An 18,871-nucleotide genomic window follows, 5' to 3' on the forward strand; every position below is an offset into this window, starting at 1 on the left:
ACTTGCCAGTTTTAGAGAGATAACATTTCTGATCACAGACTTGGAAAAAACATGACCAGTTTAATTCTCACCTTACCAGAATTTCTGACCATATCTTAAGGGGTAACCACAAAACGATACACTAAATCAAAAACCAAAATGATTTTAAAATCAGCAGCTTGCTGAAATTTGGTATTTCCTAAACACGGTCCTATATTTGAAAGCCCTTTAGTGGTCTCACATTTTAGGTTTTCATCTAAGCTTTGATCTCAAACACCAGGTACAGTAGTTTCGATTTTCAAGCTGGTAATACTAGGGCAGAAAAAAAGGATTGGACCTAGGTAGGTCTGTATCTCATTTGCTGATTTACTTATAAAACAACTTCCATTGTGATTTACAAGGCAGCTATGAAGACCTTGCAATCCCTACAGCTCCCCTTGTGCTCTCCAAGCTGTTATTTTATATAACTGTGGAATTTGGTGTTCAGCTTAAGGACTTTCAGTACTTTTTTTGTGGGCTTTGGGTTTTTTAATGTGATACTGGTTCTCTTTTTGCGATGTTGAGGGCTACTCTCTTTTCATCAGAAAAGCCTGACTCCGTAACACCATCTTAATCTGATCAACTGTACTGTCAGTAATGAAAGGTCACATCCATGATTTATAGATAGCTGAGACTAATGGAAACAACTGTCTCCAAGCTCCTGCTTAAGCAGCATGTTTAGACTAAGTGATATTAAGAATACAGATTTGGAAAAGGAAAGATTAATTTCTTTGAAACTGCCTTCACTACCCAAAGATCTTTAGAATGTTTACATGGGCAATAATTCTTGAAGCTATTATGAAACCATTTCACCATCTGATGTACAGAATCACAGAATCATTTAGGTTGGAAAAGACCGCCAAGATCATTAAACCAAGCCATGAACCCATCACTGCTAAGGCCACCTCTAAGCCATGTCCCCAAGTGCCACACCCACGTGACTTTTAAACACCTCCAGGGTTAGGGACTCCATCACTGCGCTGGGCAGCCATTCCAATGCCTGAACAACTCCTTTGGTGAAGAAATGATTTTCTAACATGCAATCTAAACCTCCCCTGGCACAACTTGCATGCCAAATCTAGGACAAGACAGCATATTTAACAACACACCTAAACACCACATAATAGCATAAGACAAAATATTGGTGACTATAAAGCAACACACTGGGTGGAAGTTTATTCTTCATGTTACTTCCTGAATAACTCTTAAAACAAGCTACAGCATTATTTTGCACTTTGATACTTAAACTAACTGGGATCTTTGTGCTTAGTTTTTTGTTTTATGTATCTCAGTCTATTTTCACTTTTCCTGAGCAGGATGTAAATGAAGGAGAAGGAAGTGTCCTTGCTGGAGGCAATCCTTCCCTGACTCCCTCAATGCTGCTCTAGGCAATCACCTCTCCTTTATAAAGGTTAATGAGAGCACCAAGGCAGGACCCAACAACAGACTGTAGGAATGGACTGAGACATGCTAATCCACAGTCCCAGAAGGAGAGTAGAAAGCATGCCAGTGCCTCCAGTGTGCATTTGCTAAAACACCTGTGACATAAATAGCCATGCTAAAATCCAAGTTACCTTCATAAAACCGGATCTTGTCCCTTAGGATCACCATGCCTTTTGTGAGCAGCTGATTCTGTAAATAAAAACCAGACTACATTTACTCAATTCTGTGCTTCCCTACAGCCATCGTATTTCACATTTTGTTCATTCTTAACTCCAGACAGTGAATGGGGTCTTTTATTTTAAAAATGAATCATCGAAGAACTCTTGCTGCATCCATCTTATTTAACTCACTTGGGACACTCGTGAAAGGATGCTATAATCACCTGCTGTTTTTAGGACAAAGGATGTATTTTGTGCAGTACAAAGTGCTTCTCAAGCTTCAAATGACTGACCTACAAAACATGTACTTAGAGAAGCAGAAAGAATATTGCTTCAACAGACAGTGGTACTTCCAAAAGTCTTTCCTAGAAACTCTATTGCAATGAACTTCACTGGTTTACTCAAGGACTTCAATTTTAAGCTAAAAACCAATGTCTGAAACCAAAAGAAAGACAGCAGTGACCTACAGAAACACCGTGACAGGTTGGGCTTTCCCTGCCTAACTATACGTATGTATACAAAATCCGAATCTCATTAATCCATTAATCTCAAAACCACAGAGAAGTCAGTGGCATCTCTGAATGGTTTCAAGGGTCTCCGGGTCACCTTTTAGAGTGGGCAAAATTATTTTTCTCAGTAGCATAAAACAGAATGGTCTTTAAATAAAGAAAACACAGGCCTACCTGCAGATACTCAGTGAAAAATGATCCCAGTTCTGTTTTCAGTAATTGCCTGTATTAAAAAGAGCAAGAAAAGAATCGGTGTAATCAGCAAATCACATTAGCTGTGCATTGCATGAATGAGGCGAAGTCACTAATAGCAAATTACTTTAGTATGAGCACTGAGACTGTCATTAATGACTAATTACAAAGAGAGCAAACAGGGTCAACAATACCAAGACTCAAAACAGCATTTTTGCAGGTTGAAAAATATTTGCTGTCATTTTAGATGCCTCAATCGCACATATGAAAGGAAAATAAGATCTGATGAAAAGAGAATGCTTTCCATCCTATGTCCACTCAGGAGACTAGACGGCCGAAGTTTCATTTGGTTTCAATGAAAAGGCAGAGAGGAATTTAAGAGTTTAGCTCTGCCCTTTGTGATCCCTCTACACTAAAACCTACAAAGCAACCTCAGAGAGCAATTGAAACTCCCATGCAAAACAAAATCCCACAAACTCTCAAATTCAGAAACTGAAATCAGCTTGGTCCATAAGCCTGTTTGTATCTAGGTAAAATTCTCCACATGGCTATAAAGGTGTGTTATTTAAATCTTACACGCTGGATGCTAGATAACTCTTCAGTCAGGTCACTATTTAGATGCATAAATGACAGCTCAGACCTTATAGAAATGCAGCCCTAGCTGGGTTTTCTGAACACATCTAAATCTCTTGAAAAGCTGTCTACGTGACCATGCCAGGTCCCAAAAAGAAGTGATGTCGAATGTGACTTAAAATCTAAATACCCACTTCAATTAGAATAATTATGTGAATTATATATTCAATAGCATGTCATCTATCCCTATCGTTGTGTTATATCTTTAACTGACAATTGATCAATCAAATTATTTAACTAGTAAACGAGACATTAAACCAAGTCCAGCATATCCCTACATTCCGTGAAAGTCTACAGGACTTGATTCTGATGCTTTTCCAACATATCCTACAGCACAGCCTCTTGAGATCTCCTCCAAATTCAGGGAAGAGAGGAGTACTTCTGTATTGAGGAGGCTGAAATATGGTATCTTGGTTTATTTATCCTTAAGCACATGTCCACACTGACCTCACAGCTCTGGAAGGTCTAGGCAGAAATTAAACAAAAAATAAACAGCAGGAAGGGCATTTTCAGATGCTTCTAAGCATCTAAGTCCCTTTCAGCTAGAAACTTGATTAATTTGGACAAACTATTTATGGAGAAAAATTCTGAAAGCCAGCTGAGGCATTAGCCACAGGTCTCCCATTGTCATGAAGAGCTAGCTAGGTCAGCAGCCCTCTTGGCATGTGGCTGCAAAGTGTGGGAGAGGACAGCTCTGTCAGCACCCTCTGACTCTGCCCTCAACAGTAATACTGACGAGCCCTTGGCACGGGTTAAAACCCACCTCACTCAAAGGCTGCTCAAGTTCCAGTGCCTTCAGAGAAGTCAAGGAGAACAAGGTGGTGACAGCCAAACTGTAGCGGGTTCACTCCAAGTGGAGATTTACTTCCAGTGAGGTGACTTTTTTCTAGATCACAAGTGATGACATCAAAGAACATGGATAGACCACTTTTAGGTTGAACTAACGAAAAAAGTTGCAGATTTCAATTTTCCTATGAGCGTGACAATTTATTCTCATGTATCTCTTTGTGCCACTGTCTCAAGAAAATACTGGTACTTTATGCTGACAGATCTTGCTTAATTTTCTTCCCACTCCTCGCACTAGCAGCTCCAGATGGATTCCTCACAGTCTTGAAGAGGTGATGTGCAGCTACCTTCTCTTTTAGTATTATAAGCTCTACTGATAAATTCTGGTATTTAGGTCAGGAAATAAAAATGTATGTTCTATTTATCCGACATCCAGCTCTCTGATAAAACAAGTTCCCACCACGCTTCCATTTTTTTCAACTGAAATCAAACAAAAAGCTTGTAGGTAGTTATATGCACTGGAGTACACCACACCAGGCTTACATTAACATCTCTGTTTACAGGGCAGAAGAACTGACAGCACAATTCATGCATCTTGCTTTTTGAATCCCTAATGATACAGACTCTTCAAGCTACTTAATTAATTTCTAGTGAAACAGTGAGGCCCTCAGGCCAGATCAGAACACTTGTGTTTGATATTAATTGTATATATTCATTTAAAAGAGATCCACAACGAAACTGGATCCAAGACATTGCAATTTCTTTTTCATCTTTGCTTAATTTCCTTTAACAAAAACCAGTTACGCTGTCAGATCCTGGATAATTTCAATTACTGACCAACCTTATCAAGACGTGTGGACATCATGGTGGAATCCAGGTAAAAATCTGACTAAACCTAAAGGAGATCCCTGACCAGAGAGCAGATCTTATTTCAAGTATATCTGATTTTTAAAGCAGGCATTTTGCACTCATAAAGCTACTCCATCATTGATATCAAGTCTTCATTGCCTGTTTAATGACTTAATAAATTAAGATGATGCTATAAATTCCCTTAAAATGTGCTAAAATAGCTCCTGACTTTTTCTTTTCCCTGATGCTGATCAATTGGTTCATTTCAGAATTAACTCTTGCAACATTACTCAGAATGGAAAGTGTAACACTGCATAATAGATGTTAAATAAAGTTGAATGAAGCAAACAAGTGATTTTACTGGGTTTGAACTCTGGCTGCAAAAGAGGAAATGCCACTAAAAATGTGCTTTGTTTGCATCACATCGGTATCCTGAAACTCAGAAAAGAGGCAGCTAAAATATGCGTTAGCTTTAAAACAGGACATCCAGCTTCCACTGTTTCCCTTTGCTGCTTTTTCTCCTTTGTTTTAAAAGCAGACAAAATAAACACTTTGAAATGACATACGGTACATGAAATTAAAAAGGAGAAAACACTGTTTGATTATTAATATTGCAGACATGGACCAAGAGAAAACTAAACAGTCCATATAGACATGGAGATTTTTATTACTAGACCGTTGACTCAATCTCCTAATAAATCACCCAGTAAGGGCCCAGAAGAAGGAATGCACAGGTCACATACTGGTGATACTCCCAGTTGCTGGGACTTTACTGTGCTTCATCAGCTTTAGCAGAGGAATTCAGGAGTTCCAGCAGTGTGAGAGAGACTCAACTCCCCCACTGGTTTTACTGCAATAGGGATTCTGAGGGCTGGGTGTGTGACTCGGTATTTAAGGCCACTTAAATACAAATTCCTTGCCACAGGAATGCAAGAATGGTGTCAAAAGGCATTGGTGTAAACAAGTGGCAGCTCTTATGAGCCAAACTCAAAAGAAAAGTAAATGGTATTGTACAGATTTGTACCCACTGATGTTTCCTTAAACAATCAGTGTTCAAAACCTCGAGATGTGTGTTCAGAAGAAGTTTTACATATTTGTTTGCATGTATGTGACACATGGTAGGTGAATATATGTGACATTCCTGAGTCAAAACAATGGTGTGCAAATATTGTTCAAATATTTACACTTGATCTGTGAGTCACCTTGGATATTCAAGGGTTTATTATGATAAATATTCCAGAATCTGCTCCAATTAAAGTGGTAAAGTAAAATAACTTCTTTTACTGACCTGTAACTAGTAAAAAAAGTAACTAACTAATTTTAACCATTTACCTGAACACTTCCACAGTTGAATTCCGCCCAGTGGAAATAATGGACTTGTGTCTCATTTTGTACTCCTGGGAAAATGCATCTAAAGCAATTGTAAGGCAAGCATACACTTCTTCCCCTTCTGAGCCATGTTTATGTATCAGGTATTTTTATACTCAATAATTACATTAACTCAAACAAAGTTATTTTGCAGTAAATAACAAAAGCAGTAAAACAGGCATTTTTGGCATGTATCAAATCAGTAATTTAATCATCAGCTCAGGTAAAAGGCACCAGGCATTCTCCCTGAAGTGAGCTATCAGCTGAGATACCAACAAAGCAGCATAATTCCTACCCAAACAAAAAAGAATGGGCCTATCAAGTGGCAGCAAACCCATTCATAAAATGGAAAAGAAAAAAAAAAACAACAGTGCATTTCTAGTCAGCTTGCACGTTCAGCCACATGAGATGCTGCAATAAATTCAACTCAATTATGTTACCAAGAATCATTGTGGTGCAGGGTTTATAGCCAAGTAAATTAAAGCAAAATCTGGGCACATTTCTATCTGTTTGTTGGTTCATACCAGATTATATTCATCTGACACATCACCAGAAAATTTTTTCTCTTCTGTTTCTCACCAGCAGATGAGCATATTAAGGGAAATTCATTGGGCCAAGAAATCTCAGTCGAGAAGGACCTTTTTTTGTCAGTCAGATAAAGCTGAATAATCCTAAAGGCACTTACAATAATAATGCTGATTGACCATTATTCCAGTAAGTAACTCAACATGATTGATGGATCATGCTAATTGACAGACATCCTAGAAAAGCTACTCTTTGTATGTCATTTTCTCACCAGTGATGTAAGAAATAACTGAAGAGTGAGTTTATTTTAATTTCAAGAAGAGCAAACACAGGCCCAATATCATCTGGCTGGACTTTTCTGAAGATATTTTCACAATCAAAGGAACCTGACTGGGCCAACTATCCCAGACTGGGAATCAGACAGGGACAGATAAACACAGGATATCTATGTATTCTGGGGAAATTACTGGAGAGTCTGACTCCAGTGCCCAGACATAGCAGCAATAAGCAGTAAGGGAAAGGGAATAACTAAGGATCATATCTGAAGGCAGCTAGGGAATGTAATAAGCTGTCTGTCTTTTGTAAGCGCAGATTCTTTTCCACCATTTATTTTATAAAGCGTTGGACAAATTTCTATAAGGAAATCTGCTGCTTTGCCCTTGCCAGTGAGAGGGTTTGGTAAGTAATCATAAGTGCTGAAAAAGTAGTAAAATGTGAAGTGTTGTAAATCCAAATATCAGCTTATATCTTGGCAAATTCTCTTTTCAACTGTAACTTAACTCAAATGGTAGAGATTTCACTTTTTTTTTAAAGGGAAGAAGGTTCTCATCATACATCTCACTGGCCTACAGTTAATCTGTTGCAGACAGTATCATCAGAATATGGGAAAAAAAGTTGGAAACATAAACAGTGTTACTCAGGCCATGGTGTTTAACAGGACAGCTTTATCATTTCACATAGATTTATGCTGTGTGGAAGGAGCAGTTTACCTAAGGGACCACCATCTTTCCTTGCCATGTCTCCCTGAGCGCGTGCAGGCTCTACCTCCTCCATGGATGCAAGGGAAGCACCTGAGAGTGGCACCTCTGGAAATGGCAGTATCACTGCCATGTAATAGGGCTGAATCACAGGAGAGGTCCAGGCCTTCCCTTCCTCAGTTTTAAAAAAGCATATCAAGAGAGACTCTGAAATAAGCCCTGCTGCTCAGGCCTGAATTACTCTTGCAGAAGGAGGGATCAGCTGTCACCCACTGTGTGGCATTGACAGCAGCAGCAGCAGTGATCACTGAGGCAAAATGGACTGCGCTGGTCAAAACTGGCACCGGGAGAAGAACCTGAGCACTCTGCAGCAGCTGCGGGTGCGAGGGCTGGCACACGGTACTGAGCATGCGGCTGAGAACGCCCTGTGTGGCCCAGGCTCTTACCTGACTCCTTCATTGAGGTTGTACAGCTCATGGTCTGGGAGACCCTTACGCTGGAATACTGCTATCACTCCATTGTGGATACTGAAAGAGGACATGAAGAGTCATTAGTGCCCAGCAAGATTTGAGAAGGACATCACCTCCACAATTATCCTAGCATTTCTGTCTAGACACTTCAGGACCTTTTAAAAGTCATAGATGACTTCTGGTACCCCACCCACCCCAGATGCCTAAAAGGAAATTACTGCCTAGAAAACAGGTAACATCTTTGAAAATCAGTTCCTTTTGATTTTTTCCAGCTCAGTGGCTTCAACAGCTGCACATATGAAATCAGTAATTTCAAAAACTTAGGCCAGTATTTTTAAGTACTTCAAGTATGTCAACTATAACTTTAGACTCACATATTAAGTATATTTGAAGCATTTGAAAGTATAGTTGTTATCTCTATGGCTCAGTACAGAGACAATTTACAGCTTCCATTGCACTGGAGTCTGTCGAAGGCAGCGGCAATCAACTTTAGAACTCTGAAAAGCAGGATAAGGACCAGATCTGCCCATCCTGTACATACGAGGGTGTTGGGTTGCTGTGCCTTGTGAAGAAGGCTAAAGGTGGTAGGTATCTGGTATAAGGTCTCCAGGGGATTCCTGCTGGCGGAAGAAGAGCTTATCATAGAACCACAGGATGTCCAGGGTTGGAAAGGACCCTAAAGATCATCCTGTCCCACCCCTTGCCATGGGCAGGGACACCCTCCATTAGAGCAGATTGCTCCAAGTCCCATTCAACCTGGCTTTGAATGCTTCCAGGGATGAGGCAGCCGCAGCTTCTCTGGAGACCCCGTGCCAGGGCCTCACCACCCTCACAGGGAGGAATTCCTTCCTACTACCCAATCTAAACCTACTCTCTGTCAGTTTGAAGACATTCTCCCTTTTCCTGTCACCACATGTCCTTGTAAAATGTCTCTCTCCTTCTTGCTTGTAGGCTCCCTTCAAGTACTGAAGACTTGGTCAGCTCTGGCCTGACCCAGGGCCAGATCCAACTGCACAGGGCTGCTCCCACTGCAAGGGATGTCATTGCAGGAGCTGTGCCAGGCAGCAGCAGAGATTGCCTTGGGAATGCCAGTGTCCACATTAAACTTCCCCAGGCCCAAGCTAAGACAGCTCCTTTTTCAAGGCTGGCTGGGAGCAGAGGACCAGTTGGAAGGTAAACTCCACGCTGCTCACTAAGAGATTCAAAATGCAGGCACACAATAACAAAGAGATGCACTATCAGAAAAGCTCAGCCACCTTCATCTAAGGAAGAAGGAAACTGAAAGTAGCAGGTGAAGGGTCTGACCAGCTGTGGAGAAATACAGACGTCGACAGAAATAAGAACCACTATTCTCTCTTTTGTTTCTTTGAAGATGTTTCCAAGGCCTTACACACAACTGCTGCCACAGCAGTCCCTCTTTCCCCCCACCCCCAAGCACAGATATACATTCACGATCTAACCCAGATTATTTTGGCTGGCTCATACACACACACACACTCAATTTACAATTACTTGAAAATCAGCAGATAAATGTCTCTGGTATACAGTGAAGTGACTTGGGTATTTTAACATTATGAGTAATATGGGAAATAAGATCAATGTAGTGAATAAAACAAGCAGTTTTTACACACTCTTCTAATTCAGAAATTAACTTTGCAATGTTGCCTGCCAGACTTCTGCAGAGAAGAATGACTAAATCTCTCTCCTAAAAGGCAACGTGCTCTCTCTCTTTCCCTCTGGCATCCCTTTCTAAATGAGAGAGAAGTCTTCTCTCTCCAGCTTAAGAGGTCCATTATTATTCCTCAAAGAAATAAGAGAGAGCAAACTTTTTTAACCAGGATTAAAAGGGACAGGTTGTGAGCATTTAACTTATTGTCTGTATAGTAGAACAGCATCTACATAAAACATCCTAACAGTGAGCTTTTAATCTGCCCCGATCTCCCTCGTAGTGAGGGACAATATCCTTGTCTGGAAAACAAATCTTGGCCTCATTAAGTTGACCACCTGCCTTTCCTTCCCATCACAGACAGCAGTGCTTGCATGGAGGGTGCAGGATATATCCCCAGCCTGCAGGTTACGTGGGATGCTCCTGGTGGCCTCAGTTTGTGTAAGGATAATGAAAAGTTGGCTTAAATCTTCTTAGTTACCTTAAACTAATGAGGAAAAAAAAAAAAAAAACAGACCTAGGCCTTGATTAAATCAATGGGTTTCTATAACAAGTGATTGCTTAAAAACATTTGGTCAGAATCGTTCAACCTTTTGGTGTAAAGAAAATCTGAGCTGCTGCTTACACACAGCAGTCCTGCAAGATGCTTGAGGCAGGTGGATCATTTGACCTTGTGCCTGCAACCAGCTTTCACTGAGGCTTAAGGCAGCGATGCATATAATGAAACTTTTATTGCAATAGTTAACCTGAACTGAAAATGCCTTGTAAACCCCCTTCTCTAACTCTTTTACAACATGAAAGTTAATAATGGGTGCCCCCATGCCCAAATATTACTGTGAGCACCTCCTCTGTACTTGCGTTGTGTGTGTGTGCACAGGAACATGGCACTGAAGGAAACAAAAAAGAGTCCAATAGAGCCCAGAAAACTCCACAGAGCAGGCTCGATGGAGAAGGGGAAAACAGGAAGTGAAAACTGAAGAGACCTTTTTTGGGGGTTGCCTTTAAAATAACAAAATGTCAGATGGCTCCAGCAATGCACTGTACTCATCTATCCCACGGTAGCTAGAGATTGCCAAAGAAAACTACCAACACCCAAGGCAGCACTCACAGCCACAAAAATCAACTCAAGCAGCCTAAGAAACTCCATCTCATTCCAAAGACAACTCATTCCACATTTGACTGAACCTCCAGAGGACGAGGTGGCTCCAGCCGACCAAAATGTGGGGAATGGCAGCTCCAGCACACATAGCACAGACTTTCTCCACCATGAGCTTCACCATGAAGTGAACTGGAAGGTGTAAATCCCTGAAGCACAGAGCTGGATGCTTGCTGATGGCACCCCCAACCAGCCCAACAGGATCAGGGTCCAGGTGGGCAGGGTGGGGTGGATTATTCTGATATTTACATAGTATTAATCAATTATGGGCTACTGCCTACAGAGCTCATTACCACCAAAACATACATTTCTCCTGAGTTGCTATTTGTCCATCCACACACCATTGGGGTGGGAGGCTGGCTCCCTCCAGTACCATCCCATAACTGTTCTTTCACTGACATCTGGAAGCCAAGAAGGAAAAACTATTGCGATTAAAACAGTTTTCTGCCAGGTCAGAATCAGTTTGACCACAGAGATGAGGAACGACTCCAAAGCTGGGCTGGCAAGTCTATTAAGTCCTGGTCTTCTGTGTGTTTCAACCATGGCCATGGCCCTCACAGCTCAGCATTTCCTGGCAAAGCAGCAGGACTGGCCAATGTTGATATTCCATAAACGCCACACAGATAATTTTAGTTCTCTAAAGCAGCCACTGCCTTTGTGTGCAAACAGCACAGGTGAAAATACCACTGTGATTTTTATGAAGTGTTTGCAAATTCTGCCCTTCCCAGAGCTCCAGGTGAAGTCCAGAAGAAAAACAATGCTGTGTGAATAATCACACCCTCTGACTACCAGGCAGTTAAAGACAACATTTTCACTTTCAAAAGGGACTAAATTCGTTAGGGCAAATTTCTTCTGCACAGTTACGTGAACAGCTAATTAACAATAATTAACCTGAAATACTTGCATCAAAACCTTCTTGAAGACACCCTTGCTCCAGAGTAAAACATAATTTTTCTGAATTAGCTTAATCCAATTGGGAAGAGCCTATTTTCAGCACAGCTGAAACTTCAGTCCAGCTGCAACTCCACCAGCTTTCCATGAGGCCTTGACCCTTCCAACATAAGCTTGCAGATACTAGTCCACTGATGTTCCTGGAACTTCTACCCAAAGTAAGGCAACCTGCAAAGAGGAACAGGCTGCAATTAAGCACTTGGTCATACAAGTGAAAATAAGCTGGTCTGGCAAACTACCTCTTCAAAGAGTTTGGGGGCATTGGTTCACTCACCTCACCAACTATAATCACTGCTCTTACACACCAAGAAATTGAGATAGACAGGTGAGAGGACTTCCCAGAGGTGCTACTAAGACTTAATATCTCTACAGACTATAGGATGAAGAAGACTGGTTTCCTGTATTCAAGGAACTTTAAGTTATTCTGGAGGGCTACAGGGAGCAAACCAGCCCCATCTGCAGTTACTGTAGTCATGGCTGGAAAATGTTCCATGGGGAGCAGCACTGGCTGGGCCAGTGGGAAGTCTCCTTCACCAGCCCTGTTCTGCCTCCCACCCCACAGTGAGATTCTGTCTGCCTCCCATGCACACAGAGCGCCAAACACTCCACAAAGGGCTTCAAATAAAGGGTCAGGGAAAAAAAGAGGTTATCCTCAGACAGGCAGAAATATTTAAAAAAATTTCTAAATAAAAACTGAGTAACGAAAGAAAGAGAAAAATATGCTGAAAAATATCTGGAATATTTTCTCCACTGGAAAAGTCTTCCTGTGATCTGAAAAAACATTAATCTTAAATTAGGAGACAAAATATGGTTTTCATGGCTATAAAAGTAATTTTACAGAAAGTTGTTGTGCTTATTACAACCCTGTAAAAAATTAGCCCAGGCCATAAAATCCTTTCAGATATGGTCCGTCTCCTCAGATTTACTGCTGATCTCACTAATGTCACAAACAACTTACCTGTTTTCTTCACCTTTTCTTTGTTATCTCCTACGCCTTCATGTCTCTGCGAATTTCCCATATTTTCTTACATCAAAGAGGATCTAAGAGCCTTTAACTAGAGGCTTTCCCAGAGCACAACTCAGACAGTATCAGCTCCTGATTAGGCAGTCTGTGCTAGTTCAGTCGGAATGAAAACCCTGCCATGGGTTTTATCTGGCCTGAGTGGGCCCCCTGGTGTGTGAGCTCAAGATTAAAACCCCTGGGTTTCTCAGTTTCTCAGTCCAATTGGTTTAGTCAGCATTCAGCCTCCATTTTTTGCCTGAAGCAGAAATGGGGGCTGGGGGGGGGGAAGAACAAGAACTGAAGACAGAGCTAGTGAAAAAAATCTAAACTATTTTAATCCAATGCAAATTCTGTGAGCTGTAATGAAGTAAATTGTTCTGCTATGTTGCCACTGGTTGCTACTTAACTGCACTGTCAATGTTCTGCTGCACAGACCTAGGGTCCATGGGAAAGCAAGCTCTGAAAAAGCCATGATATAAAGTCTCATTTGCCTAAGAGCAGGCAGCAGTTTGGCACCAATTTCCCTTTGATGTTACAGCGCTGAGAAGTTTCACTGCATTTTAGTTCAGACGTAAAGGGAAGTCCTCAGGGATGAAGTGACCTTCCTTGCTACCACAGTGCTATGCTCCCCCATTAGGCTGAATTTGGCTCCTTCAGGTTGTCCTCCCCTGGTGTGTAAATGCAGAAATAATTCTCAGGTATGAGAATTCAGCCTGAGCTGAGACTGCTGTGAAGGGGGCAGAGGCAGTGGAGGGGACGTCACTGGACCACGGTGGCCACACACAGAGCAAGTGCAGAAGGGTAGCCATACATGCACCCCCTCCCCGAAAACACCCACAGTGACAGAGCTGCTGTCCTGCAAAAGACCCCACTAGCAGCACTTCGGCTTTTCAGTCCCTGGCATGGCCAGGGGCAGCATCCTTGCTCTGCCTCAAAGATCTGCCTTTCAGCATGGGACCGGCCTGTTTGTGCGGGGCCGAACCTGCTGCGTGTTGCACTTCAACTCTCCCCACTTCAGCTCTCACAGACTTGATTCAAAGCTTCTTTGAAAAGCAGATACACACATGCCACACCCAGGCACAGCTGCTAACATTAGGCAAGAAAACAGCAGACATTTAAATATAGAACAGCCAGTCTTGGTGAGAAGGGAGAGCTCTGCTGGTGCATCTTGACTTCCTTGATCAGCAAGCTCTTATGCTTACACAGAATGAAACAACACAAAGCAAGCATTTCATTTACAAGGAAAAATACTCCTGTAAACCAAAGTATGCAAAGTGTCCTATGTTGGGTTGTTTCAATTTTGCAGCAGAAAAATAAAAAGAAATTCCACAGCCCAAGATTTAAAAAAACCAGACCAGATTTCTGGTGAGTCTGACTTTAGATGTCCAGGAACATTGGCCTCCCCAGGAGAGACGAACAGAGATTCCCTCAAGACTAGACCCTGCTATATATGTCAAGATGGGCATGCACTGGTTATAGGCAGAAGGTACAGTAGATAATTTCCTAGTCTATCTAATTCAGTATCATTTAAGACCTGACCTTCCTCAAGACAAAGACCCAGTTTTTCAGCCTGTAGAATAGCTGAGTTTCTGAACAGCAACAGATGATACAAGTCTTTCTGAGCCTGAAAGAAGAATTACCCTCACTCTTTCACTCAGAAGAAAGCCTTACCCCATTAAATAAGAAATCAAGGGCCTTCCCTTTGCTCATGCAGCGAACCAGCTCATATCTGCAATACCTGTTGCAGCTCTGGCAGCTGTTAATGCAGGGACACAGGGCACACCTGACCAGTACCACAACCCCACTGGTGCTCTCTGGCATTCCAGGGGAGCATGCCATCACAAGGACAGCCCGGCAACCTACACACTGGCAAAAGCCAACCCAGCGGGGGAAAGCACGGGTAGGTCTGAGTTCATGCAAAGCAGTGACAGGATGACTCATGGACACCTAGTCAAGGAACAGCAATGGGACAGTTGTGCAATTGTTTGGATGAAATGTGCAGATGTTCAGCTCACTGACTGGCAAGCCAGTCTGGCAGTCACTTCTGGCCAGAGCCGTACCTGTCCTGTCGAAATTAAAAGTTACAAACTCTTGCTTGCTAACAAACTCATCTCAACTACGGAAATCCTCTAGTTTGAATATCAGCAGGCCCAAGCTTGGAACTCTCTGCCTCCCAGCAAGCTGGGTGCCTGACCTGCTCTCCATTCACATCGGCCTCCACAGCTCCCTCCCCACATGCAAAGCCTGGAAAAACTAATCTCTGCCAACAAAAGCTGTCAGCACACCATCACAAAAAGGGTCTGGGGACGCTATTCTGTCACCCTGATCCCCTCCAAGGAGTCTCTTACTCCCCGCTGCTTCCCTTAGTGCTACTGGCCAAATAAAATCCCAGCTGGCACAACCCAAGATGACCCAAACTATCCTTGAACTACCACCACCATCCATCTGCACATCAGGTACAACAACTCGGGGTCATACAAACAGCATGATATTTGAGAAGAAAATCAGTCTCTTTTGTGATCAGCACAGTTTCAGAGTTTAGTGCACTGTTGGCATTAAACAACTAATTCTTAATACAGACATGAAACCACAAATCAAGTGGTGAGAAGGACAGAAGATATGCTATTTTATATATTTTATTTTTCTCAGAATTTTAGCAAATGTGTCTGTAGTTCACTGGTATTTTGATTCCTACAGTAGTATCACCTTATGGTTATAAAATACTACAGATTACACTTTCCAAGCTGTGATCCATTTCCAGGTGACATTTCATTTTCAAAAATGACCTTAGAATTTAATTCCTAATGATTTAGAGACTTAGATTAATCTTTTAAGATTGTCACCAAAATGGACATTAAGTTGCTTTCTGAATAGCTGAGCTAATTGATACATTCACAATATAATGTTTGCATATGTTTTCTTGTAAAACAGCCATAGAATTAAAATGTACAAATACAATAAACTAAACAATCAAGGCTCATTTTCCCTGTCCAAAGTGCAGGTTCTTGCATGTGTACATACACACATGCACAGATCTATTTGTACTAACATGAGTAAACTTAACAGACTTTGTCCTAACTATATCAAACTACCAGCAACAGTCACAGATATGCAGATAAAAAGTATGTATTTTAATAGCTGCACATAAGTAATTAAAAAAAAAAAAAACCTAAGCCAAATAAACTTTGAATGAGAATATCTAGATTGACACAAAGATATGTCTGTAGCTGGACCCTATGAAACAAGCTGTTGTCTGTCACAAAGGCCGAAGGGAAGGCAGGGACCCCTCTTAGTCATAAGCCTTCAGAGAAAGATTAAGAGCATGGGGAAAAAGGCACCACTGTGTTTATCTGAGTGGGAGCTCCAGTGCGTGTACCAGACACCTGTGAGCCCGCCGAGGTGGGGGCCAGGCAGCCCAGCCTGCAGCCCACGGAGCAGCCACTTGCACGTCAGTCCCACGGCAGGAGCATGAGGGACTGCCAGGAGCCAGCCCACCGCGTGACCTTACCTGTTCCAGGTAGCGTTGGAGCAGGCCCGGCGCTGCTGGGTCCCCCGCTCATCCAAGGCTGCCTGCTCTCTCTTGCCCAGATCACTGAGGCTGGGCGAACTCATGAACTTCAACCTGCGAAGAGTCCTCATGGTCAAATGTGTGTTTGCGTGTGGCAGCTACAGATACACCATCCTGTTTACACACATACACACGCAGCTGGAGCAGCGGCAGCAGCAGCAGTGCGAGCAGTTCCCTCCGTCTGCTGTTCAAAAAAGAAACTTAAAAAAAAAAAGAAGAGAGAACCAGTCTCTACGGAGCACACCTCTGCCAGCAAAAAAACAAACCTTTAATCAGATCAACTCTGATGTCATCAACTGTGGTTAATAATTTCTCCAGTCCTTTCAAAAAATAAGTCAAACTTCTGGCTTCTGCTACAGCCCATTGAAGGGGCCCCTTGTAACTGCAGCTGCCCCAGGCGTGAAGGCTTCCCTTCCCCGTGGCCCCGGGCACCATGTCCCAGGAATCTCGCTCAGCACTGCGGTGCTCCACCTGTCATAGGAACTCCTTGGCTCCTCCAGCAGCCGGGGGAGGGCTGGGGGGGGTGTCTTGCAGCATTTCCCAACCTCTCCCCCCTCTTCCTGCACTCATAAATGGAAACAAAACTGCAGGGCAACGGACAGGAAAAAAAAGAAAACCAAAACACCAAACCTAAGTAACCAGCACTGACGCACTGAGACTTTATTGTGAAGTTTCATAACTGCCTGTGCCCTGCCACGTTACGACACTGAATACTCGCACTCTCACTCATACATCCACATCCACACCCTCAGAGGCTGCTCTGGCTCAAAGCCTCACACAAAGGATTCGCAAGCAATATAACTGTGGAATGAAAAGTGATGGTCTGGGGTTTAGCATTTGGAGGAATTTTTGCTGCCTCACACAAGAGCCAGATGCTTTGCCTTTCTCTGCCTTTTATTGGCTTGGTTTTATTTTTAAATTGTGATAACAGCTGCACAACGTGGGGCATACCAAGTTTCTACAAAAGCCCCATGTGTCTTATCTTCAAAGGAAAAATCTTTCTCTGACTGCAGCAGTGCAGCTGAAGAATATGCTGCTAGCAGACTCCACCCCATGCTTAGTTTGCCGTCACTCACTTGCAGTTCCGTTTCAAATCCAGGAGTGCCTTGATAATCTTCTGGGATAGTTTGCAACAACGGAGCCAGAACATAAGAATGGCTCTTCTGTCGCTACGGCAATGATCTGCAAATAGTCTGGTAAAAGCCACAAAGGCTCCTTGCAGAGTAACCTCACACTCACTGCAAAGGGGCTGCAATAGAAGAACCTAGCCTTTCTTTTTTTTTTTTTTCCTCTTTCCTGTTTTCTACTTACTCTTTTCAACTGTGATAGCCTGTTGTCTAGATTCAGGCTATGACCAGATTTGTTGTTGTCCAAATAACATGACAAAGCTTACATTACAGAAAACTCGATTTCTCACAGAGAGCTCTGCCCCATGAGCATCATATACTGACATGTTTTTGTAAAAAACAATTCCTCTCACTATTCAACTGAGGTCAGATAAGATTATTTCATATCAATATTTACTTCCAAAATGTGAATTTGGTGTTAGCTCCATGGGAACCAACTGCAGAACTACTTAGAGAAATAAATTTATTTTTACCTTGTGCCAGTTTTAGCCATAGTTGCTTTATCCAGCTGCTTGAGTTAGCATTGTATTAATTGCCCTTCCCACACCAAAATTCTCAAGTATAGAAACCAGCATCACAGTAGATGGCATATAACATTTCACTTTGGAAGGGACCTGCAGCTCCACACCTAATCTACGGACAAAGACATTACTATCCCCAGTCTCTTCCAAATGTTTATATCCTTCAAAAAAAACCACAACAATTTATTATGTATATGGCAGCAAAAGGAAAAAAAATACAACTCTATATATATATATTCATATTTTAAGGGATGAGATGTCTTCTACAGCATACATATGAGGGAGCAAACACACCTCCAGCAGAACACTACTTTATCCAAATAGGATGAGGGGTACTCCATTTCTGTGGACAGTACAGCTGGGGAGAGCAGGGGAACACAACTCTGCCTAAGCTTCTACTGAAGATAAAATATTCTGCTCAGATAAAATGTTTGTCCTGTTAAATGAAACAACAAGTTAGATAAACAAAGGGCAATCTAATTCCCTCTAATTTCATTATTCACCTAGCTCAGTAGCTTTTCTGCTTGTCACTTGCTGAGAATTTGATAGGTTTTGCAAAATGTTATTATACTGGATTAGATCCTTGGATTTTTTAACTCTTTGATTCCGTCTGTATGGTGAAATAGTACACCTGTAGAAGTCATTCTATTTATATGCCACCCCATCAATCACAGTAACCAGTACTAGACTCAGAGTCAACACATGCACCAAAATCACAGGTGAGCCAGCATTTCAATCTCCTGAAAAATTTTTAACAGGGGACAGGCTTTCTCTACACTTCTTTCTCCTTTTTATGATTTCACCTGACCAAATGTTGATTTATGATAAAATAAATAATTTTCAACAAGGGCTACCTCCACCCCTAATTGCAGAGTAATACTTCATACTTATACCATGCTGTGAGTCCACTGACATGCTTGACTTCAGGTCATTCATTAACTTGACCTAAGC

General features: G+C 42.1%; 1 protein-coding gene across 10 annotated transcripts in view; it reads right to left on the minus strand.

Annotated features, from left to right (window-relative positions):
• The window catches only part of PRR5 (proline rich 5), a 76,391-nt gene that overhangs the window by 27,650 nt on the left and 29,870 nt on the right, over positions 1-18,871 (minus strand). For 2 of the 10 annotated variants that reach the window (XM_059847961.1, XM_059847959.1), the window contains 4 exons: positions 16,213-16,326; positions 7,905-7,985; positions 2,303-2,351; positions 1,593-1,650 (listed from right to left, as the gene is read on the minus strand). In XM_059847961.1, the coding sequence (XP_059703944.1) occupies positions 1,593-1,650; positions 2,303-2,351; positions 7,905-7,985; positions 16,213-16,316 (292 nt within the window). In that variant the 5' untranslated portion in view covers positions 16,317-16,326. Of the gene's footprint in view, positions 1-1,592; positions 1,651-2,302; positions 2,352-3,716; positions 3,840-7,904; positions 7,986-16,212; positions 16,344-16,402; positions 16,473-16,538; positions 16,912-18,871 lie in introns of those variants that run through there. The other 8 variants (XM_059847965.1, XM_059847968.1, XM_059847964.1 and 5 more) reach the window with 6 other exon arrangements.

Source organism: Haemorhous mexicanus, chromosome 5 (assembly GCF_027477595.1).
Source record: "Haemorhous mexicanus isolate bHaeMex1 chromosome 5, bHaeMex1.pri, whole genome shotgun sequence".
Classification (NCBI taxonomy): Eukaryota; Metazoa; Chordata; class Aves; order Passeriformes; family Fringillidae; genus Haemorhous; species Haemorhous mexicanus.